This window comes from Nansenia antarctica (genome assembly GCF_963989245.1).
Source record: "Nansenia antarctica genome assembly, chromosome: 10".
NCBI classification, from domain to species: Eukaryota; Metazoa; Chordata; class Actinopteri; order Argentiniformes; family Microstomatidae; genus Nansenia; species Nansenia antarctica.
In genome coordinates this window covers 8893744-8920062 of record NC_137680.1, presented here as the reverse complement: position 1 = coordinate 8920062, position 26319 = coordinate 8893744, and the positions used below count along the sequence as shown (strand labels likewise).

The window sequence follows — 26319 nt, the reverse complement described above, 5'->3', positions numbered from 1 at the left end:
TAAAATAAGATGTTTAAAAAGCAGCCTGTGGACCCAACTAAATTCTGTGGACAAACTCAAATAGATGATGCATATTGTTTGTTAAGCAGAATAGAAAAAGAAAAGGGACAGGAGGTTGACGTTGTTTTTGCGGGGGACGACAAGACCCCTGCTACCTTGCCTCGATATTACCCTTTTTGCCCTGCGCTTTCCGCTCCAGGTAATGATTGTCGCCTCTGGCCCGGTTACAGATAGACAGACAGTGCCAAGCTGAGTACAATCACTGGCTGGAAATCTACGTGAAGTAGAATTAGAACCTGCCAAGATGGAACGATTTACACGGTTTTGATGTGAGTAGGCAAATAGCCTTAGTACCCCAGTTTCGGGAGACCGAGGTTGATTCATATTTTTGCTGCAATGCAAACTAACAGGTAACGCTCATAAGGTGGTGGGTGGCTGCTTCATCCTTGGAGGTTGGTTTGCGGTACGAAGTGGTTAAGAATACTATTCTTACCTCAGAGGCAGACGTTTCGCAACCATAAAAATGTCGCTGATAAGACCTTTTGTGGAGTTTGCCCGTGAGAAGGAAACACAGTTTGATTACCTATCATCACATCAGCTTCTGTATCTGGAGAGAACACAACGTACACAATCATTTAATGTAATAACCATCCTACAACGATCCTACCATGGTCACCATTTTCCATGCTATTGGGTGAGCAGGCACCATGAGTCAGCGAGACCAGTGAGAAAAGCAGAATTGCACAGGCCAAGTTCATCTTGGAGAGTTCCTCTGAGGATGTTGGGTAAACGTTGCTTCAGGAAAACCTATGACAATATAAAACACATCATCAGGCTGAGAGTGATTCATGTTATATCTGTCAATGAGAAACACAATACAAAATGATTGAGTAGAGTGAAGATTGTGAATGGTTAGCACTATTTTATTTTTTATTTTATTTTTTTTACCAAGAAACAGACAACTATGGGTACTCTTGCTTATTGTAATCAATCTCATAGAAACAAAAAAGTTATTGATAAGTTATAATTTAGAAATGACCATTTCTCTATGCCCTTTCTCACTATCACAAAATCGTCATCCAAATTCCACCCATAGGAGACATTTGCACCCTTACTTAATACTAAACTGTAATAACTTAAATTATCTTATTTAAAATGTACAATCATGCACCTACATGCTTTCTTCACAGACAATTATGGTCAACAACAGTTTGCGTGAAAAGTAGTATTCAACATCATAAATGTTGAATTTGACATCACCCTCTTTACTACAGTATCATCACAAAAAAGTGTGTGTGACCATTTCCATGATCACTGAATCAGCAACCAACAGAAATATGTTTCCTTACCACCTTTAAGAACAGTGGTGTGGTTCTAAACTGATAAACGATATTGTTCTGAACAGTTAAAAGTCAGGCATGTGGTTAGAAACTGAAACAGAGCCACATCTCTTACCTTTCTCTTTTTTGCATATCTTTGAAAATGTGGAAAACACCTCAAGTTTGCTATCTCCAGGTGAGTTTTCTGCTCCCCCACATTTGCTCTTTGTGCAACAGGAGAAGATGGGGCTCCTCCCACTCTCCTTAGCTTCCTCCAAACACATTTCACACGTCTTTACAGGAGCTTCTCTGCATTATTGCACAGTGTCTCTATCCTGGACCTGAGGAGACCTCAGGGGTGCACATGTTTATTCCACAGTGATAGACTGAACCCAAAGTGTTGATAAACCAATACAAATCTGTTCAATCCATTCAATCTGATATGGACTGGTCTACATTGCCATTCTTCCCTCAGGGTGAAACAGCTAGATCCGCTGTGTCCACTAACATGCAGCTACATGCGTCTCGCATTCAAATGTGCCCGTCTGTCAGCGCTCAATCCATCAAGGCCCTTTGTTACCTGCAGTGACGACTGACATACCATCATGCTTTAAGGAAGGTGGAAAATGTTCAGTGTGTGGGGCTTACCATGGGAATAGCTAGGACACAAAGGGGTTTTCATGATAACTGAAAATAAATTCCACACTTATTGTCTCTACATCCCATCTTCACCAATATCCTTTATTGTTGTTCAGTCAGGTATGCTGAGGTATCTGCCTGTGTTATGATCAGGTTAGCCTCTGGGCACGGGTAATTTGAGCTCCATCTGTGTTGTTAAGGATCACCGTTTTCATCCAGGCCGACAAATGGAAAAGCCGGGTCAGCCCTATAGTGGAAAAGCACCAATTGACAACCAGGTGAGACGTGTGTGGAGTGTTTGGCTAACTACACTCCACTACACACTACTACACAACTAACCTCTGTCATCAACAAGATCACTTTCTGCAAAGTTGATCTTCAATTTTGACAAGGTTGTTTGTCCAAGAGGAGAGTCATGGGCACCTTCAGATAGTCTCTCTTGCTGCACAGATTGGCATCATCAAAGGTACTCTGTTAAATGGAAGAGTTAATTAACAAACGCTGGGACCATACTGTATCCAGAAAGCAGAAGCAAATCCATGGGCCAGCCAGTTCACGAAAATGTAAGTTAGTCCACGAGGAAACATGCTGCCTTTTCAAAAGTGTGTAACTGCCCCAAGCTGGGTCAATGACGTGACGTGTACATTTTGTGTCCGAATGTAATATTTTCTAAAATTAACAATTAATATATATACATTATGTTAACTAACACTATTTGCTCCCCTTTATAGAATACACAAAGAGTTTATGGTGATTTGTTACAAATTCAGGCACTTTCAGCTCTTTAAAGGGTTGAAAAGTCATTCGGTACAACCGTCCGAACACAAATGCAACCAGCTAATGTGCCATTCAAATATCTAAAATGATATTACAACTATTATATAAACATTCTGGCATTATTTTACAAGGGTTTCTAACAATATACTGCAAAATGGTTAAGGATTTTTATGTAGAAATGTTTGCTTTCCTCAAATCACTTTTGGCATGAAAAATTTATTTCACTGATATCATTCGGAGCAACCAATTTCAAGGCACCATTTTGGATATCGATATGACATCATTAAGACCCATATGCAGCAGACCCTCTGAGTGAGAAGAAAAGTAGCCAGCTCTCTCTTGAATGTTTGATAAATGCACTTTTCCGCTCCCTGTTATGAATGTCCTCAAATATCACATCATTTGGTACAACCACTAAAACACACTGAAAATGTTGAAATATTTTAGAAAGATATATTTATTATGAATTATTATATTGCTAAGTTCAAGCTCAAGGTCAAGTTCTCACATAGGTAGCTAAACATGTGCCTGTTTTAAAATCATTCGGTACAACCAGAAATAATCATTCGGTACAACCAGAAATCTGTTGTAAAAAAAAATATTTGGTTGTACTGAATGATGACAATCTATGCTAGTCCTATTTACACATCTTTGGGTGCAAAATATAAAATATATTATTAATGGAAAATGTGTTATGCATCATTTAACTTTTTAACTTTTTGCACTTCTGAAAACCTTATCTGTCATTGACACTTTTCCTGTGTTTTGATTCAGAGTGTGTTTCTCCGCTAATCATTTGAAAGCTTACAATCTACATTTTCATAATCTGGAAAAAACAGAAAGATTACCATGAGGACTTGAGGAGTTTTTAACCAGACCCTGTCACAATTTTCAACTTATGATTGTCAAATTCTATTTTGATCACCCTTTAATTATGGAGGAGAAAAATGTGAATACATAAAAATACAAATTCAGGGTAGAGGGAATAGGGGAAAGGATTTGGGCCTGTTTCTGATAGACCCAAGAGTCTGACGAGCACAAGTGAATGAGATGTTGAGTGAAGCAGTGAGACAGACAGCTTATCTTTGGAGCCTCAAGATGTATGGGCCGTAGATGAGGAGGGAAGAGAGTTGGGAGTGGGGGAATGGAATGGAGGGGAAGAAACTTGGTATCTACTGCTGCATGATGATAGGCAATTCAGGTGACTTCCTCTCTTGTCTAGTGCTAAATCCCATACAACACACCCAAAATATGTTTGTGTGTCGGTGGGTGTGACCATTTGGACATGTTTTTCTCCAGGTTATGCATTCCTATAATTCAAATAGTGAATAATATAGGGAGGAAACATTCCTGAAACATGGCACATAGTGCCAAAATAACCTACATAATGCACTTACAGTTTGTGCATCAGCCTGAGATAAAATGTCATAAGTAATTACTCAAACTTCATAACACAAGGTTAATTTAGGTGAATACCATATTTCATTTAAAATCAATTTACCAGGGAGGGTAACACATGTCACGGTAAAGCAGACTCTTTCGATCTTAACAATGACACTGTGAAATATCAGTATAATTACTTTGTTACTCCCAATAAATAATGAAAGGGTGTGGGCTGGGTGCTGGTGTAGCTGAGGTGGTTTGTAACCATACTCATGTGATGTAATCTTATCACATGAAGACATGCCAGCCCAAATATGGACAATGAAGATATCTTCTTGTCCTTGTGTTCTAATGTTTGTGTTGGCGAGCAGGTGATTTAAACGGATTCAAGGTAAAACTGAAAAGCTTATTTTACTGTGTTTCAAAATGTCATTAAATGTTGAAGTGCAAACTAATGCTGGGGGCAACATTACTCTTCTTGAAAACACACACACACACACACACACATGAAGTTTGCAGTATGTTCAATAGATCTAGGAGCAAACATGTCTTGATGTTGATACCCGCCTGTAGCCATTGCCTCTCTGTGAAAGAAAAAAACGTTTTTGGCCGAGCATTCTTTGGAGAGCTCTATTCAAAGATAACTACCAAGGTTTGTCATGCCTAAGTTTCAATAAAAAAACAAATAATACTTGATTTATTGTGATGGCTAGAATTATAACAGTAGACTATAGGCATAGTGCAAAACACTCAAATGACAAATATTGAGTCATTGAGAACTAGTTGACATGAGTGTCAGTCTTGCAGTTAAACTAGGCCTAAAGTCACTCTAACTGTGTGAAGTTTAGTAAGCACATAGTGGAAAATCTATTGGCTTCTACAGGCTGTATAGTAGCCTATATAGCCTATACTCTTATTTCAGTAAATGAGACTAATACATTGCCTGCTGCAAGAATAAATGCCTCTGTGTATATTGTGAAAATAAATTACTCAATTTGATTATAATCACATATTATTTTAGTTAAAGTATTTCAATTTACTTTTAGCCTAATGCGGCCTCCGCTTGAGCTCTGACAACCTGACCCCATTACCCCCTATAGACACTGCCCAGCACAAACAAGAGTGGCTACTGAAAAACTCTGGCTGTAGAGTTAGAGAGACATAAAAAATATTGTAGAGAAGATGTATGAAGTTGTGCAACACATTTTCGGGTATGCATACAATGAAACAGTGTCTGATCTATAGGCCAGCAGGCCAATGTGCGCCGTCTCCTCTTTGAGGTTGACAGGCTCATGCACATCTGCAGTACCTAACAATACATATTGCACATAGTGATAATTACATTGGAGTCAGATTATCAATATTAGATATGTTTTGCTATTAACAAAATATAGCCAAAGGTCTCTGCCAAGCTTTTGTGTGAGAAGTTAGAACTGATATTATTATTAAAAGCTTGACAGCTACATGGACAAACTGGATGTGAAGAATGTTTTCCGTCCGTTCTGCTCTGCCAACAAGAGGCACATTTCCCATTTTTGGGTGCTGCTTATGCGCTCTAATCGTTAATTAATCGCTTAATCGCTTTCTAAGAATAACTCTTTGTTTATTTATTTGCTAAGCCTTGAGTTGCAAGAGCATCAAAGCACATTGTGAAAGGCCACATATACTGTATATAGCCAATGTGTGTTGGTGCAATCAGAAAGATGAACGACAACGTGTTTGGTATCAGTGCTGGGAGGCACACAAGTAATCAATCATGTTACAGCAATTTCACTTTTCAATCTCAATTTCACACAAAACAGTAACATCTTTTTCATTTTCAGAATCATTTTTACATTCTTTACCTCATGTTACAGCAATTTCATTTGATTTGTTTACACAGTACATATAAATACAACAATTAAAAGAAAAAGAAATCCAGGACAACCTCATAAACCAATAAGGGGAAGCATACAGTATGGGGGGGTGGGGGGGGGTGTATCAGGTTGGAAGTACCCAGTCAGCCTTGATCTGGGGCGGGTCGCTCTATGAAACTCTATGAATTTTCGTGGCTGCACAGTGTACAGGTTTTTTACCTTTTACCTCTGTCATTATGTGAAGCGCATTGAGTCGCATCTTGTGAGAAATGCGCTATACAAATAAAACTTGATTTGATTTGATTTTCATGGCAAATATCAGGCTCGTGAATGGCAGCCAAAGCCGGCCCACTTTTGGCCTAGGGAACAAAGTTGTACCTGGATCACATTCGGATGCTGGTAGAAAACAGACGTGGGCCAAATATGGGCTGTCATTACCCTGCTGACAGGGTAACAGTTATACATTTCAGCCTCTTGAACTAAAGAAATGATCAGAACAAAACTAAAATTGGCTGCAATCAATGGGCATACATTATTCAATGAAGAATATTTGGCAAAAGTATTGGAGCTGATTCATAAAGGCTGGTCAAGCATGATTTCCATTTAGGTATTGCATGTTTGTGTGTGTCATCTAGCTCTTAAGGGTGTGAGGGTGGATGGCAAGGCTTATCTTCAACCCAACAACATCACAGACTTAACATGTAGACAGTGATTGATGCCAGAACACCAAGAGACATTGAGCTTCTTCTACTACTTCCACCTGTAGAGAACAATGAGAGAGAGAAGTGATTACCTTAAATGTGTACCTTCAACAGTATATATAAACACTTTTTATAAGTAGCTCCCCCTATTTCAGGGCACCAATAGTAATGGGACAGATGCATATAATCCAAATCAAGTCCAAATCAAGCACTCATGTTTACTCATGTCTGAAGTGTACAGAACCTTTTTTGTCTGCTTGAGCACAAGCAAATGTCCCCAAATGCATTGGATGGCGCTTCATCATATAGTAAGACAGTGACCTAAAACATACTGACAAAGCCACTAGGGTGTTTTTCAAGGCCAACAAGTGGAAGGTTCTTGACTGACCAAGTCAATCTTCAGATTTAAATTCAATTGAACATTTCATTTAATTTCCTGATGATAAGGTTTTGGGCAAAATATCTCAAAACAAACAACAAGTGAAAATGGCTGCAGTACAGGCCTGGCAGAGTATCACCAGAGAAGCCTGGTGGGGTCAATGGTTTGCCGACTTCAGGCAGTTATTGCATGCAAAGGATTGTCAACCAAATGTTAAACTTGAGTGCTTAATTTGGACATCTATCTATCTATCTATCTATCTATCTATCTATCTATCTATCGAGACTTAGATAGATAGATAGATCGATCGATAGATAGATATACAGTAGTTTTAATTTCCTGCAAACAAATTTACAACAAAATATAATATATGTTCATGTAGGATACGTCTTATGGTGATTAAACGATTGCTGGAGAATCTCATGGATTTTATCTTACCATCCTTAAGCAGCATGCCCTCAGTAAAGGAAAGGGAGCCATTATTCGGGGCTGGATCTATGCTCAATAGCTTGCACATTAGAGGGTAGATGTGGACACTATCAAAGGGTTCGGCTAGATAATTCCTTTTGAAAGCTGGGCCAAATGCTCTGAAAATGGTTTTCATGTCCATTTCACCATTGTGGTATCCATGATCTCCTTGGTTCACATCGACAATGAACCTCTGTAAAAAATAAATTTAACAAATCATTAGAATAAACTAAGTAACACTCAAAATAAGGATATATTGGAAGTGGAACATTCGTGTTTACTTTCGTTAGATGTACGCATGCAGGTTGTTTCAAGTGTTAAGAGTGTAAGCACAGGTATCGGATATGGGCCATTTTAAAAAGTAGATGTAAGCAGGCGTTAGAAAATCATAATTAATCAAATAAATCTGAACTAGGCATTACGACCTGCGGTGTAAATGCAGCCATAATTTCATCTGATATGTGCACGAAATGTGTCTAACCAAATAACATCTAACATTAACATCTAACATTAATATTAATATTTTTCTTAATACTTTTGACAAATGTTATAAGCAACTAATATTATGCCAAAATTCCCCTCTGAAGACTTGCAATACATTATTAAAACTTAACTTTAACGCTGTAACAAATTGAGAGAAACATAATGCACAGTCTTCAGAGAAGTATTCTATCATAATATGAGTTGGATTGTTTGTTTGTTGACTGTTGGTAAGGTTTTTTGGACACATTTACAGAATATACTATGCAACCATTGTTCTCTACCGCGTCCACTAGCATTGCAAAACATTCTAACATGGAGATGCTTTACAATAACTACCCAATTAAATAGATTTTGTCTAGATTAACTGATGATACCCAAGGTAAGGTGTACATTAACAAGAGTGAATTGTCCTTTAAAACAAGTGTCTGTAAGCAGGAAGATGCCCGCTGTGTGTGAAATGATATCACACTGTATACAGTATGTAGATGAGTACAAAGTCAAATAAGTAAATACCTACCGAGTTTAAGTTGAAACCCAGATCAGCAACGACAACAATAGGCGGGATTCTATCGTTTTTGGCAAAATGAAAGCTTTCAGGAATATCTTCTTTCCTGTAAACTGTCAAGTTTGGCGCCTTCATAAGTGCTTCATAAACCTCCTGTTCCTTCCCTTCTCTTGGTTTTATCAATCCAAACCCACCATAGTCAAGGAGCTCAAAACTAGTTAACCTAAAGAGATTTATGTAATCTGAGAGGATTATTTCATCTACTAAAGGTCTTTTTTTAACCATCGTCATGCCATGGTCAGATGTGATGATCACATTGAGGCTATCGTTCAGATTACTCCGCTGAATGGCTCTCCTCAGGTATCCAATGAGACGATCAATCTGCTGTATTATCAATTTTCGTGCAGATGTGTCTGACCCATTATTGTGACCTACATTGTCAGGCTCTCCATAGTACAGAGTTACAAAGTCAAAATCTTCCTCTGTGAACCAACTCAGCACAGTGTCAATATTTTCCTCCCACTCTGTTTCGTTATCATCTGGGTGACCATATTCCTTGGCCACTGCACGGTTTACAGCTTGGCCACTGTAATTGACGGCTCCTCCCGGATAGAAAAACGAACCTGTTTTCAGGCCCTGCAGGAACAGAGAGTTAAAATGGACAAATATCAAACAATATTATTGGTTGCGGTAATGCTTCTGATTTGTGACAGGGAAGACAGTTATATATTGTAATTAAGGCACTGTGCAATGAAGATAGATCTGAATAAAATAACAATAATATCTAACATCTCACTCTAAAGAATGGGTTTAAAGGTAGGATCAGCTACAGTATATGACAAAAAGGTCTTGTGAAAAAGGTAAGAAGTAGGGCAATGTCATGTAAGCTTTCAAATGATGTGTCATACAATGAAAAAAATAGTTGAAGAAGATATGCTTATGTGAATGTTAGTAGCCTACCCGTCAAACCAAATACCGGAGAAACTTGCTCTGAATCAAACACACACAAAACAGCTGCTAGTAGCTAGCCAGCTAGCAAGGAACATCACTAGGAACATCCAACTGCATGTTTAGCACATCACAACTTGCTGATAGAACATCAACATGATCACACAGTCCTTGCTTTTGAACACGTCCTAAAACGTAAGTTGTTTACAAGCCATGTATCACTTACCCAGTAGCCTACAGCAGACTATACTGTGAATCCAGTTCATAAATGTGTATTTAGTGATCCTAAAACTGTTTATTACAGTATACTGAGTGGGCTCTTCAACACAACAGGACCGGAAGAGTATCACTAGAGAAGATCTGGTGGGGTCTATGGGTCGCAGACTTCAGGCAGTTATTGGATGCAAAGGATTGTCAACCAAATACTAAACACAAGTGATTTGGACATTTGATTAATCTGCCCTATCACTTTTGGGTACCCTGAAACGGGGGGACTATACATAAAAAAAGTGTTATCATTATCAGTTTCTATACTGTAAAAAAGCATTTAGCATTATGATTGCCAATGGCCCCTGGCCCAATGATTACTTTTTCCTGCTATGACTGATGGATAGATGATTCACTTACTTAGTCAAATGTATTTTTTGTAAGTAACTTTGGATAACGGCATCTGCTAAATGCCAAACGCAGGGCATTGTATTATTGTGTAGAACAACGGACATGACACTCTGTCATTTGACAATATCAGCTCTATGCTCGGTATTTCTATATCTGTAAAGTGGAACACAACCTTGTCGTCACTGATATACATACACACACACACGCACACACACACACACACACACACACACACACACACACGCACACACACACACACACACACACACACACACACACACACACACACACACACACACAGGATACTTTGGTTAGATTCATTAGGAGCAAGGGCAACTGTTGTATGTATTTTGGTTAAAACCGCTGAATGAGATGGCAAGGTTTTATTTCGATTTTGGTTTTACTTAAACTCAGATAGAGTAGTCTGAGCTCACCTTTTAGGAGCTCTCTTTTGTTATATTTGTTACTTTGGTTTGTACAGCGCCTATAGTTTGTGTCTGCCTCTTTTGTTTTCGTTTGAACCAGTTGTAAAAGGACCATTTAATTTCCTGGTAAATAAATAACATGAATAATATGTTTTTACCGGGTTTATGTTGCTTCCCTTTCCCAACCACGAGCTGGGATTGTAACAGTAATCATTGCTGAACAAGAAAGATACAATTTGGGCTGCAGAACTCATTAATTTATTAATTAGTGTCTTGAGTTGTGTTACATACCACTATAATATTAAAATAAATGTTAATTAATTCGCAGGTGAAATGGGTGAACAGGCAGATTTTCATGTGGCCCTCCTTTGGAGAAGGCAGGTTTCTGAAAGCTAGCACGACCTTTGTGATCATACTATTGCAAATATATTTCCATTTCCATTTCCATTTCCACTACTCACCTGATTTTGTGCTGTGATCCATAACGGCAAGACTCCATTATCCCACCACTCTGATGTCTTTAAAGTAAGCGTAATAGGTAGTTTTAGGTTAGTTGTGGTATTATACATCATATTGTGGACAACTCCATGGTCCTCTATCCATCTTCCTGTGAATACAAATTATAAGAAAATGCCTTGGTAAGTGAATAACAGAGTTCACCAGAAGTCATCATAATTACTGTGTACGTCTATGGAAGGGGGGGGGGGGGGGGGGGAGAACCACAAGCTTCCTACTGAGTGAATGTAGCCAGGAGGAAGGACATAGCTCCACCATGGTTCTACCCTAGAGGGTGCTGTAGGTGTCCACAAACAATCTCCTGTGAGTATTTCTTATCAAGACAATAATGATTATAATGAAATAGCTTCTATTTGGAAGCTACCTTGCCCTAACCCTAACCCTAACCCTAACTTAAGCCATCATCATAACCAAAGCATGACAAACGTGTACATTTATTAGATCTTGATTAAATTGATGTAGATGTTTATATTATTCATAATGATTCTGATGATGACACTTGTAAGATTAATGACATGCGGTTATGTCGTTTTCTACCACAAAACAATTTATACACAGTCCAAGAGCATCGATTTGTCCACATTGAACTTGAAATGTGCAGTAACCTAATGTGATTAGAGTAACAACATATAGCATATTAAAAACAAGTGAATTGCAATTTATTTATATTTATATTTTGTCAATTTATATTTTGTCAATTTATATTTTGTCAATTTAAACCATTTCCCCCAGATATTTAGTAAATATTAATACATTTTGCTCAGATACTTAGTAAATATTAATTGATTTTCCTTGTGAAATTAATTTGTACTTACTAAATATTTGTGGGCTATATTAACTCATAATTTGGCATGCTGTTACTAAATCCAACACATTTTAACTGTTGTTTTTATTAACATTATTAACTACTTTTTTGTTGTTGTTGTTGTTCACTTATTCAATACATTTTAATCAAGTCTTAGGTAATTAAAAATCTATGTTACAGTGTGGCTGTGATAGTCATTGATGGCACTCAGCTGTACCTTGTGCCTACGAACATATAGAACAGGCGTTCCGATATCCATAATACAGAACTCTCTCTTGTGTGTAATCACTTAATAAAAACACTAGTAGAACATATACAGTATATAAATGAAATACTCCTCATATACTATAGTTTGGCAGTTATACCTTACCAGTGATGGTGGTAAAATGAGATGGGGATGTCATTGTGATCATCGGAGGAGTGATGTACTTTGCCTTCACTCCATCTAATACCATCTGGTCCATATGTGGTGTGTCGACATCTTGGTCATAGTTCCATCTAAATCCATCAAAGGAGATTACCAGCAACTTTGCTTGTGGCCCGTTGGCCACTGGTTTGCAATCTATATAGAGAAGAATCGCAAATACTGAAAACAACTCCAACTTCATCTTGATGTCCTAGTTTGTCTGCACACTTTACTTTGCTTGTGGACTGGACTGATCTATGGACTGATTTTATAGTCAGATTGATCTGGGAGATACGGCTCTGCCAAGTCTTAGTTATTGAAAGATACATTTGTTTTTTTTGTTGAAAATGTTATGTTATCTCTTGTTATCTAAAATATATTGCCTAGATAGAAAGCAGTCTTTGGACCCACATAGTCAGCACACCAAGATCATTTTGTCTTCTCAGCAACAATATACTGCCAATTCTGCTGGCCTGGCTTGGTCCTGGTAGCTTTCTATGTAATTATGTACGTTTTTTTATTCATTATTCAAATGCTACACACCTTGAACTGAGACATAGTTGATTGATAATTATGACATTATAATATATAAATTCACTATTTCTGTCATCCTTTATTAAGCTAAATGTGATATTGCTGTAGTTAAGTTAAACACACACACACACACACACACACACACATACACAAAGCAACATTTAGAAAACATAAATAAGAGATGCTACAGGATTCAGCCACTAACTCTAAAATGACCATTCACAAGCCAAAAAATGGGTCCCTGAAATAGACAGAAATATTGTTGTTGAAGTATTGAAGTTATCTGGCGCTTCATCTTATTAAAGCACTTAGGCCTATGAGGGCTAAACGAATCAAGCTTTACTCAGTTAGGGGGCTAGAGTTAAGTTCAAGTTCAGGTTCAGGCTTCCTCAATACCACAAATGCGGATCCTAATTCAACACCTGCCGCTAATTAAAGTCAGACTTGAATAGTGCTAGTTCTTCAGAGAATCGAACACTGATGTCAATGCAGAAAGCTGTGAGTCCTTGTCCCGTTTTCATTGTTGCTGTAATCAATGAATGTCAGCTACTGCCTTAAGAAACGTTTTATTTAATAATAATTAGAAATTCTGGTCATGATGACATGATTGCATCACGCAATTCCTGCAGATTTTTCAGGTTTTTTCCCATTCTACCACATCCCAAATGTGTTCTATTGGATTCAGATCCGGTAACTGGGAAGGCCACTGAAGGACACTGACTACCCTTGAACTTAAGTGCAACCTTGAAACCATGATTCATGATATAATCTTCTGGATAGACGTCAAAGATAAGTTGGCCTCTAGTACAGTTTTAAACTGGTTAGGACATACTGTACGTATCTAACCAGCTCAGAGTTTTTTTATTGCGCTTGACAGGAATAATGATTCTGGTTGATAAACAGATCACATAAATCAAATCACTATGCAACTGGATCCTGGACTGCCTGAAGGGCAGACCTCAGGTGGTGAGGATTGGCAGCATCACCTCTTCCACACTGACTCTCAACACGGGGGGGGGGGGGCAGGGCTGTGCGCTCACCCACTGTGTGGTTGTTTCCTTTCAACGGAGGACACAGCTGCATTTTCCGAATCAGGAAATTAATTGTGGGCGAATTGAACCTTGCTACCTTTTACGGAGCGTAGAGCATGTCGCTTATCATGTGAATGGCCAAGCTACTGATACCATACCCATACTCACCATGTAAAGACGTTGACCTTGTGATGGGCACCAAGAGCCAGTGTGATAAGATAAAGAAGGGCCTGAGTAAGGTCATTAGATTAGTTGTCTAATAACATTCCACTCCTTGTATTTTAAAACTGAAGAGAGGCCCATGGTTCCTCAGACACCTTTGTACTTTGTACCTTGTATGTAAGTATGTCACATTCTTTCTAAAAGCTTCCTAATGGTTGTAAAGTCGATCTTTAACAGTTAGCATTAATGAACGCTGTTTTGGTTCGGAAAGAGCACTTTCTAAAATGGAGTGTCCTACCCGACACTGTGGTTTGCAAACAAACATGTTGTTACTGCCAACTGGGTGTTCTAGGAGAGTGGTCTCACTGAATTGTGCCTTTCTGTCTATGGTGGCTGCCTCTTTGAATCATGCACGCATGCAGAACACAACACAACACAACAGCTAATGTTCGACACTGCTAGTCCATTTCAGAGGCATATATTATTATTAACCAAAACTGTCCGATGTGGAAAAAGATTTTGTCTGCAGCCAAAACATCTAACCTGACTCAGGTAGTGACAATACCAACTAGAATGTTTACAAACAAGTTTGGTATTATAACATCAACTTTTTATCACATTTTTACTAACATGCCCATTGGTCCAAAGCTATTGGTAGCACAAGGTTGCAGTGATCATAACTTGGTTGCAATTATGAGAAAAACCAAAAGACCTAAGGCTGGCTCTAAGATAAAGTATAGAAGATCTTGTAAAGGGTTCAATCAGGAGTTATTTGAAGAGGAGATTAAGAGCGTGCCATGTGCAATGGCTGAATGTATGTAGAGAAGAAGATCCGGAGAAAGCACTGAGTTTGTTTATGAAATGGCTATATATGGGTATTACAGACAAACATGCCCCAATGAGAAAGTGGACTGCCAGGTCAAATGGTGCACCAAGGATAGATGATGAACTGAGGAACTTGATGGGCCAGCGCGATGATGTAAAAAAAAAAGTTGCAGATAGAACTGGTAATCTATCTAATAGACATAGATACTGTAAACTAAGAAATGCTGTGACCAAACTTAAGTGCATCAATATTCAGATCCCCCAGAAAATAGATTTCACTGTTACCATCAGGTGCATTATCCAACATTTCACAAATAACATCAAGATATTTCACATCCGCACTAGGTGGCCTTAGCAACAGCCAACTAATATGGGTTTTAAATGTGGTAGGTGTACCTGCAGCCACAGAGCTTCTATCTCATTTATCATTAAGTCATTAAGTGTTTTGATTGGAATATGACCCTGGACATAAATAGCTTTGTGTGTGCTTTGTCTGTGCAGCATTTACAGTGATGCAGCCTCTGCAGACACCTGGGCATTCACCATTCACCATTCTCCAGTGCTCTTGAGTATGAATGAATGAATGAATGGTCTTTATTGTCATTGCTACAGTACACGTACCAAACAACGAAATTTAGGAGGGGTGGCTCCCCTGGTGTTAGGAAAGAGGAAAAATAAATAAAAATCACAAGAAGGGAAGGAGCTGGTTTACATAAATAAAGGCTATGTACACTATCCACTGTACTATACTGTACAGATAGACGACTAGGGTTGTCATATTGCACAATAGTGTTATTTCACATTTATTTAAAGTGTCGCAGTTTGCAGGCTTGAAATGTACATGTTTGTGCCTCAGCACTACACCTGATTTTTTCAGTCCAGCAGCTGCCATCAATCCGTCCAGACTGTCCAGGGCCCAGAACCTAGGTCTTTGCTGTGTTCAGGGCCTGGACGGCCCTGTGGTAGAAGCTGTTCTTCAGTCTGTTTGTCCTTGCGGCCAAGGTCCTGAACCGCCTTTAGTAGCGGTGTGTTGTACGAATCCAACACAAGTTATTGCACAGGATGTACCTTCCTGATTTGTCCTGTGCGTATGGAAGGCGATCAACGCAAATACCGTCTTAGAAATGCCATGTCCACATGTCGAGTTTTGACGTGTCCACACGTAATATTTTTACTTCACACGTCACATAGATTTTTTGCGTTTTAAGAGGCAAATACCTCTCATAGCCAACGGGTTGTTCCATTCTACTGTCTAATAGGTGTTAGGGTTAGAAAGGAAGCCTGGAGGCACAGCGATTCTTGGCCTTCTTCTTTTGTTGTTTAATAGGGGTCATTCATATGTTCCCACAACCCAATGGTCCCACATTTCTAATATTATTATTTTTTTCAAAATTAGGCCTTATGTTCCCACAGCCCAATGGTCCCACATTTCTAATATTTCATAGGTGGGCTAGGGATAGGGTTAGGGTCAGTGTTAGGGTTAGGACCAGTGATGCCGGTAACGCGTTACTCTAATCTGAATACTTTTTTCTGTAACGAGTATTCTAACGCGATACTATTTCAAAATCAGTAATCGGATTAAAGTTACTTATTCAAGTGACTGTGCGTTACTATTGCGTTACTACCTCATAACTTAGGCTAAATGCAGTATTTCTTTGTAATGTTCGATAGTAAACAAACATTTGTTTGCTTTTCTAGCGTCTTGGGGAGTGACGTCAGTGCTCACGTTTTCAACACGAGGTTGTAGCAGAATCGCTCACGTGCATCACCACGCTGATTGCACAGTGTAAACAGAAGCGTAGCCTACACAATGGAGCGAGAGAGAGAGACAGAGAGAGAGAGACAGGCAGAGAGAGAGAGAGAGACAGACAGAAAGAGAGAGAGAGAGACAGGCAGAGAGAGAGAGAGAGACAGACAGAAAGAGAGAGAGAGAGAGAGAGGCAGAGAGAGAGAGAGAGAGAGAGAGAGAGATAGACGTTGTAAAATGGTGTGGTGCTTCGGTGAAAGGAACATCTTCTCTGAGGCAGCGTGTAGCTCTGTTCCCTAGTCAAACTGATTTGGAAACTATCAACACTCTGCTTATACATTTCCCCAGTGTGGAAAGCAATGCATACAAAATGAAGCCTGCTGTATTTATCTATCCAGCTATCTCTCTTTCTCTCGCCCTCTCACTCTCTCTCTCTGTCTTTAAGTTATTGTTTAAAGTTTAATTATGTAATTTAAGTTACTGTTAAAATAAAGTGAGTTTTGGCAAAACCAGTTTTCATTTTTATGTTGCGGGGGGGGGGGGGGGGTCGGGTGCCTAGGCAGCTGCCAATAGTAACTAAAAAAGTAACTAGTAATCTAACTTAGTTACTTTTAAAATCAAGTAATCAGTAAAGTAACTAGATTACTTTTCAAAGGAGTAATCAGTAATCAGAATACTTTTTCAAAGTAACTGTGGCAACACTGATGCCGATTTTCCCATTTCAGCGTTTCAACTTTCCAAAGACAAACAGAGGGCACTTTATTATGTCATGCTCCCTTCCTGACATGGGACTCCTGAGCCAACAGGTAATCGACTTGTTGACTGTTGGCACTGATCAGCAGAAAGTCTTCCTTCATATGAAAGGTGGCAAAAGAAGCGTTGCAGTATGTAATCACCAATGTAACTAGAGAGGTCAGGGTCCATGTCACTTTCATAGTGAAAACACACAAGAGACCAGACAGAGAGGGTAAAATGAAGCATAAAACCTTTATTGAACAGCTAAAGATATGTAAATAACATGGGGGGGGGGGCGGTGGGAAGAGACGCACTGAAAACAGTCCTAATATGAGAACAGTCCGGAGGCAGGAACAGGGCCACTGGGACATTTATCAGGTGATGGGGTGCTACTGTGACTCATCCTGCCCGGTGATTCCCACGCTGCCACCTGAGCCTCTCCTCATAGAGCCTCTCCTCATAGAACCTCTCCTCATAGAACGCTATGACCACCTGAGGACAGCGAGTGTTTGCCTCACGGGCCGGAACCAGATCAGCCTTGTCTGAGTTCTTCCTGTAGAGCAGAGGGAGAAAAAGAATAGCTCAGGACTCATACTAATTATAGACCTTTAGTAGCAAGTTTGATAAACTTCCATCATGTCAGTCATGCTCTCATTTCCATGGCAACCCAAAGCTTACAATCTAGCAAGGACAGAAGCGTATTTATTTAAGACATTTCTGAAAATGTCCCTAATAAAAAGGCAGATTCACATAAGTGTAAACAAAAGTTGGAAGTGCATTATGAAAAGTTCTGTGTCTAATGTTATCTATCTGACGTTACATGTTTTGTGCATGATAGTGGTGCATTTTAACATTTCATGTCGCATTTCCCCCCTTTGATGGCATATGACGCTATTGCACTTATTAAACTAAAACTGCGCTCCGTGTCTACTAACGTTATCTACCTAATGTTACATATTTTACGGCTGATTTGGGCATGATAGTCATGCATTTTGACATATTTCCATGTCGTATTTCCCCCCTTTGATGGCATATGACACCCGAATTTAACTAAAGCCACGAAGTTGTTGCACGGTTGTCCTATATCAGTGCAGACTGGCACGGTAGGAGCACAGTTGATAGCCTACAGAGCACTGTTATTCTGTCATGGTCTGATAATGAAGCATTGTTATTTGTTATTTGATGACTTGATTTGACGTGTTTGATCGATTGATAGTGTAAAACTTAAATTGTGAATGAATCACTAACGTCAATGTTTTTCTATGACACTACTGATGACCCATCAGGGTCTTGAAGGGTTGTCCCATTTAATTGGGAAAGATTTCAACCACTACCTACGCCTTGTGGCTCTGTTCAGAGGCCTTGGCTCCAAAGTGAGCAGCACTCCAAAACGAGCCTTAGGGAAGGGAATCGGGAATGGGCCTTAAAAGCCGTCCTAAAACCCCCCTAGCAGCCATAACTCTCCCCTGACCCCCATCTAAGACCCTTTTTCAGTTAGGCAGAAAGTCAAAAAAAATTATTATCAAACTTACACCTCTGGTTTTATCAACCCACCACCATCTGCCAATGTTATTTTACTAAATTAATCAAATCAATCAATAAGAATAACCGGTTACATTTCTAGTCAACGGTTAATCTAAATGGTAAATGGACTGACTTAAAGCGCCTTATTCCATAGCGCTTTACAATGGCCTCTCATTCACCCATTCATACACCAATGGTTGCAAGCTACCATGCAAGGTGCTGACCTGCTCATTGGGAGCAATTTGGGGTTCAGTGTCTTGCCCATGACACCTCGACATGTAGCCAGCCGGGGTTCGAACCAACGATCTGCCGACCTTGCGATCATTAGACGTAATCTAATAACTGTTAATCATGAACACCCCCAATTTCAAGTATTGCCATGTAGAGTTGGGTTCCAAACAAAGTTGGGTTCCAAAGTGACTACAAAAAGCAATACGAGTGAACGTGTGATTTGAGTGGGGACAACAAGTACGAGGTCGGCATTTGTGCATGTGAGACTCACCATTTCATCAGGAACCTCAGTTCACCACTGCCGTCTGTTGCGCCGAGGATCCTCTCTGGCTCAAGGTTCCTGGCAAAGCCCCGTGGCTTTTCACTCTGAAACAGACAACACAATAAATAAATTACCATTTACCACAACACAGATCAGCTCTCTGGGAACCTGCATACTTTACCTTTTTATGTGAACTGTAAGTAGGCTACACCTTGTGCAAACCAGGTCACATGAACCAGCAATGGCTCATAACGCAGGATCCCCATCTCCCGTTTGCGTAGCAGGACACTAGACTGTTGCAGGGCCTTACACCCAATTAATGTACCCCCCCCCCCCCCCCCCCCCCGCCCTCAGGGTGGACACCGAGACCCCATTTAAACCTTGCATTAAAACATTGTGTATCCAGATACTGTCCATATTGTGATTGTGTCTACATGAAAGGACAGGTGTAAATGGACACGGCTATCTAAGTGGGTACAATCATTGCATGCACATACACTTGATAACCTCAGCTGCAGATCAGTCAGCACACCCACCGTATCCTCCTTCTTCTTGGCTTTGTTGTCCTCAGTCTCTGGCTCCTCAGTGGAGGACTTCCTTTTGTTATCAGGCTTCTCCATTACATTCTTCTGGGATTCAAGGAACGCTGAAATCAGCTCCGGACAGTCCAGGTTTTCCGCAGGCTCCCATGTGTTGTCCGTCCTGAAATATAAAAAAAATAAATGATCACCAAGCCAATAATTCACATTTAATTCTACAAACATAGCCCCATACCAGGGAAGCACTTCCAGGTTGTACTCACTCTGGAAATCCTTTCCATTTCAGAAAGTATTCAACCTTCCCATTGACGATACGTCGGTCCATTATCTTCTCTACAACAAACTCCTCCAAAGGTGGCTCCTGCTTCATGTCCTTCTTCCCCTTTCCATTCCCCTTCTTATCCATGTTAGGCTGCAAAGCAAGAGGGGATTTCATATTTTGAAAGAGATGAGTGATTTTAAAAGCTTGATGTGATCCATCAAAGGCTATCCTGGTTATCAATAAAACAGTTACATTTTTCATGTAAAACTTTGGTGACACCTAATGTTAGTTAGGCCTTATAGGCTATGTCCTAGGTGGAAAGTTTACACTGCCTAATAATACCTCGAACAGCCGTGTCTATGTTACCTACTCAGGGTATATACAGGAATCTTGAGGTTAATTTCAATACCTTTCTAAGACTTTTTAAAGACCATGTCAATATTTTTCCAGACCTCACCGCCACTAGGGGGAGCTGTAACCGTTGACATCAGTGACACCTTTAACTTAATAGTTTTAGTTTGCAATAGACTAGAACACTATCACACAACACCAGTGTTTCCTCTACATGCATTTCATCGTGGCGGACCGCCACGATGGAATTTCCTCCGCCACCATTCAGATTTCTCAACCCAAAAAAAAAAAAAAAATTTAGGCCGCTTTTCAGACCTTCACAGCGCTAGACACACCCACAAGCGCTGAAACTGGACCAGTCCGTGTGTGTCGCGAGTATTGAACTTGAGGCTGCGTTCGTAAATTCGCTCTGAGAGCCCCGGAGCGCACACTGGGTTCAACGTCATAAAGGGACCAAGTCATTTGATTGGACAAGAGGCATTCCGTGAGTGCTGATCAGATTTCCAGAGCGTATTTACGAACGCGCCCTGGCTGTCACCCGAACACCGCGAGCTAGCGTAGTGTAGTGTAGTATAGGGCTGTTACGATTATTCGACGTCATCGACTACGTCAATACGTCGGTTTGCGTAATATGCGTCGGTTAGTCGTAAATAAACAAAATGGCTGCGGCCAGTGCAAACACGGAGAGAGTTAGCGATTAGCGATGTTAGCTTATAGCCAGTTTAACAGAAGTAACTTCACTTTTAACATTACTTCCCGTGGTCGTAGCGGGCTGGCTGACGGCTTAAAATGACCGTGATGACCTGTAGACCTTATCCAGCTATAGTCTTGTGTTTCTACCCCGGGGCATAGCCCTATTATCTCCATATTTATCTCCTAAAACAGTACTAGCTAAGCTGTTGTGTTTACCACAGTCCTGTTCTGACTGGTCGCGGGCCGTAAGTGATGCTTGTCTCACAACGGAACAGTTTGTCAGTGTGTGTGTGTGTGTGTGTGTGTGTGTGTGTCTGTGTGTCTATGTGTCACGCATGTGTGTGTATCTTTGTCTCTGTGTGTCTGTGTGTGAGTGTGACATGCTCACATTCCTCCACAGTAATGCCTGAGGTGGAGGGGGGAGAAGGGAGAGAGGGGGGGAGAGAGCTAAGGGGGGAGGGGGAGAGCAGAGAGAGGGGGAGAATGTTATGTTTGTTATTGAGATTGTTATTGTTAAAGATTGTTACTGAGAGGTATACGGTATTCCGGTTAGAATTTCACTTTTTTACAGAATTTACTGCATTACTTGCACTTTTCCTTTTACTTGAAGTTAACTTTTATATTTTATAATATTATATTTTATGTTGGACTGTAAGAAAGAGAGGATCTTTTTTGTTGTGTGGAATATTGCCCTGCAGTGCAAGAATAATTGAATAAAATACTGAAATGTTGATAAGAGAAGTTTTTGACATTTATTTTGGGGAAATTAAGTGATACATTAACCGAACAGTAAAAAAAATAATCGTTAGACTAATTGTTAAATTAGTCGTTAGAATAACCGAACAAATAATCGATAGATTAATCGTTAGAAAAATAGTCGTTTGGGACAGCCCTAGTGTAGTATAGGATGCGTAGTGTAGTGTAGTGTAGGATGGAGAGAGAGAGGAGAAGCCTCTCTATGTGTTACCTATGTCCAGTGTACTAGAACCACTCTAACAGGAGTGTTTGTCCGTGAATAACACCGGCTATGCCCGGGGTAGAAACACAAGACTATAGCTGGATAAGGTCTACAGGTCTACACGGTCATTTTAAGCCGTCGACCAGCCCTCTACGACCACGGGAAGTCATGTTAAAAGTGAAGATACTTCTGTTAAACTAAGCTAAGCTAAACATCGCTAATCGCTAACTCCCTCCTGGGCTTAAAGTGACAAGTAATAACGTTGTGAAAAAAAACGTCAGATCAGTGTTTTTGTTTTTATTGACAACGGAATTACATGCTGGAAAAACATGCAGACACAGACAATAAGAGACACACGGGAGAAGTACAGGAAAACATTTTATTTTTTTGGGCCATCCTCGAGTTTTGGCTGAAATTACGTCGTTGTTTTGAGCACGCGTGCGCGTTTCATGCGCGTGCACGCGAAAAAATCGCGGGCGCGCGCAGCACTACCCGCCACCATTGTAAAAATTCCTGGAGGAAACACTGAACACAATGTCCGGTTCATCTTTGTTTTTTTAATAAAACTAATAAATTCACGAACTTTTACTAAACGTTTTTAGGACTCAAACTCTTTGGACAGAGTCTAATTCAGAAAAATACCTACAAAATTCAAGACCTCATAAAATCGTGATAAGACTTTTTAATACTTATTAAGGGTCTTGATTTTCCCAAAATTGATTCATCAACTTTTAATACTTTTCAAGACACTTTTCTAGCCGGGTCTTTTGCAGCTAGCTCGTTAGCTCAACACGTCGCACTGTCCTGCCTGGCTCTGTTCATCTTTGCATTATTCACCAAACTGCCCTAAACCTCACGTAACATTAACACGTCGAACGAATCGTCATTATTGGCTGTAAATATTGAAATATTGAAAACGAAAAGCCGGTTCATTCTCTACAGGCTGTTCTCTCACACGTGGAAAACGCTGTGGAGGAAGTCACGAGCGGTGGGGTTAAACTGCAGGGGGAACCGAGCGAAACTGCCTTAAACCGCCCGTCTGTCGTTGTTTTTTTAAATCTCGCCTCAAACTACGCTTTTTCTCCACTGTCTTCTTTCATTAGTTTGATGCGACTTTGAGTCTGGCACATCAAAAACCTAAACACCATTATGGCCTCTGACTAACAATTCAAAAGGAAAGTAGATCTCTCCACATGGGACAGTCTCATCACCCCGTTCGTGTTTGTTTTGGTGAGGGCGACGTGTCAGAGACATGCCGTGAGCTTAGAATGATACGGTTCTATCTCCGTTTAGAATGATAAGGTTCTATCTCCGTTTAGAATGATAAGGTTCTATCTCCGTTTAGAATGATAAGGTTCTATCTCCGTTTAGAATGATAAGGTTCTATCTCCGTTTAGGGTAGTTCAGAGATATTGAGCGTCAACGTTTTTACATTCCATTGTGTTCTGTGAGATGGAACCTTTGTATTTTATGAAATACTAACTCAAAAATGTCAACATTTTTAAAAAGTGCGAACGAATCGTCATTATTGGCTGGACATTTTGAAAACGAGCCGCCTCGCTCCTCACCGTGGGCTTCTCGTCGGCCATCATGCGTGTTTCTCTCTGCATGTGCGTGTTTCTCTCTGCGGCACAAACGTCAGACAGGACAGCGCCAGACCCGGGTTACTCTTCTTGTTGTAATGTAATAATGTCCTCTAACTAACTGGCATGTTTTCCAGTGTCAGTTTGAACTAATTATTAGTTTAGTATTTAGTATTAGCCGTGCAGAGTTCAGTAGCTAGCTGCTAGCTCGGACATCGCCGAGGTAAAGATGTGAAATGAAAATGAATGAAACTCACCTTCGCTGTCTTCACGGTCGGTGTGTAACCCTCAGCCATGGTTGTTTTAAATAGTTGATGCGGGAAAATCGTCTTTAATGTTATTATAATTCGTTACTCAGATGAACCTGTCGATGCTGTGGTGCTGTGAGTCTGGAGACGAGAGAGAAGAAAGAGACTGATGGATTCCCGCTAGTTATATTTATACCATCTGTCTCAAGGCTCGCGACTGTAAAAAAATAAAAAAAGTATTTGTGACATTTCATTGGACAACGGGTATGTTAGTATTTTCTAATTGGAGGAACTGTTGTCAATCAATCCTCCTAAATTGTCCCGCCTCTCAAACTAGTTTAATTGAAGGGTATACCGCCTGTCCACTAGGTGGCAGTATCTTTTGATTGATTGATTGAAAACTTTATTAGAAGATAAATAAAGCACCGCGTAACGCGTTAAGTAACGCGTTACTCTAATCTGAATACTTTCCCCAGTAACGAGTATTCTAACGCGATACTATTTCCAAATCAGTAATCGGATTAAAGTTACTTATTCAAGTGACTGTGCGTTACTATTGCGTTACTACCTCATAACTTAGGCTAAATGCAGTATTTCTTTGTAATGTTCGATAGTAAACAAACATTTGTTTGCGTTTCTCGTGTCTTGGGGAGTGACGTGACGTCAGTGCTCACGTTTTCAACACGAGGTTGCAGCAGAATCGCTCACGTGTATCACCACGCTGATTGCACAGTGTAAACAGAAGAATGGAGCGAGAACAGAGATATGCGTTAAATAGCTGGAAATATAAGGATTATTTTGAGTTTGTGTCAGCAAAGGATGACAAGAACATAAATGTTCGTTGTACACTCTGTGCTGGCAAGAAAATATTGTCCTGTGGTAAAAGCCTGAATGGTCAGGGTAGGTTTTAGGTTTTGTGAAACCACTCCTTGCTAGTTACTGTTAAATAAAGATTATATTTATTTTATTGTTTAAAAACAAGTATTTATGTTGGGTGAGGCAAAGAAAGACTCTTTATTTTGTTGTTTTAAGTTATTGTTTAAAGTTTAATTATGTAATTTAAGTTACTGTTAAAATAAAGTGTGTTTTGGCAAAACCAGTTTTCTTTTTTATGTTGCGGGGGGGGGGGGGGGGTGCCTAGGCAGCTGCCAATAGTAACTAAAAAAGTAACTAGTAATCTAACTTAGTTACTTTTAAAATCAAGTAATCAGTAAAGTAACTAGATTACTTTTTAAAGGAGTAATCAGTCATCAGTAATCAGAATACTTTTTCAAAGTAACTGTGGCAACACTGGTTAGGACTAGGGTTAGGGTCAGGGTTAGGGTTAGGGCTAGAGCTAGGTTTAGGGCTAGGGTTAGGGTTAGGGTTAGGGTCAGTGTTAGGGCTAGGATTAGGATTAGGGTCAGTGTTAGGGTTAGGATTAGGGTTGGGGTTAGGGTTAGTTAGATTACTTAGAAATGTGGGACCATTGGGCTGTGGGACTATCGGGCTGTGGGAACATAGACACGCTCCCATTTAATGGCAGTTGGCAAACAAATTTTAGGTGCATTACCAGTTAACTTTATAATAGTTAACTTTATAATGATGATGCTGTTTATCGCATTCAATATCTAACAATCCTTTCGAAATCTATGTCTGCTTGTAATGTTACCAGTCCTACCACTAGGCGTCACTATGCCATGTATAATGCTGTATGCCTGATCTAGTGGGTTACATGTATCACAATATTTCTTCAGAGGAAAAGAAAATGTGATTTTTCTAATAGATTCTATTGTCCCCTATTTCCTGGGGCTCATATAGATGTTACAGATTAAGTTTCAGTCCAATGACTGATATGAAGGGGTGAAATTTAGGGGAGGATGACATATTGAAAGACAACATTGCCCATTGGCATATGAATATAAAAAAAATAACTGACTGTGACCTAACCTTTAGGGCCTTAATTTGCACACATATTGTACAAATCTGTATCACATTGAAAAAGCTTCCAGAGTCTTATCAGTTCAGTTGGGTTTTAATGGTTTTTAATGTCCAGTTGTATGAGTGTATGTATGAAATGAACAATAAAGAATATGTGATAGTGCCAATGTCTGTGTGCTTTGTCAGTGTTGCCTCTGTGTCATGACACTCCAAATCAAATCAAACTTTATTTGTATAGTGCATTTCTAAAAAATGGTGACACAATGGAGAAAATGTTGTGTCATCCATGCATCCATGCATTGATATCAGCAATACAATCTGAATGAATGAATGAATGAATGAATGGTCTTTATTGTCATTGCTATAGTACAGGTACCAAACAACGAAATTTGGGAGGGGTGGCTCCCCTGGTGCTAGGAAAGAAAAAAAAACTAAAAAAACAAGAAGGGAAAGGGGCTGGTTTACATAAATAAAGGCTATGTACAC

General features: G+C 39.8%; 2 protein-coding genes across 2 annotated transcripts in view; both read right to left on the bottom strand.

Moving 5' to 3' along the window:
* LOC308166379 (chromobox protein homolog 3-like) overlaps positions 1-20242 on the bottom strand; it is a gene marked incomplete at its 3' end in the record, with an annotated part of 245305 nt that extends 225063 nt beyond the window's left edge. The window contains exons 1-2 of the mRNA XM_080540662.1: positions 20082-20242; positions 19816-19981 (exon numbers count right to left, since the gene is read on the bottom strand). Coding sequence (XP_080396788.1) covers positions 19816-19981; positions 20082-20224 — 309 coding nt within the window. The 5' untranslated portion in view covers positions 20225-20242. The remainder of the gene's footprint in view (positions 1-19815; positions 19982-20081) is intronic.
* LOC308166192 (ectonucleotide pyrophosphatase/phosphodiesterase family member 7) lies at positions 590-19545 on the bottom strand (the record flags this gene model as incomplete). The annotated part of the gene is made up of 9 exons (XM_080540458.1): positions 590-607; positions 1968-1978; positions 7493-7715; positions 8523-9146; positions 10963-11108; positions 12193-12384; positions 17685-17815; positions 19289-19383; positions 19510-19545. 9 exons carry the CDS (start codon positions 19543-19545, stop codon positions 590-592), a joined length of 1476 nt encoding a protein of 491 aa, XP_080396584.1.
* Positions 20243-26319: the final 6077 nt, after the last annotated feature.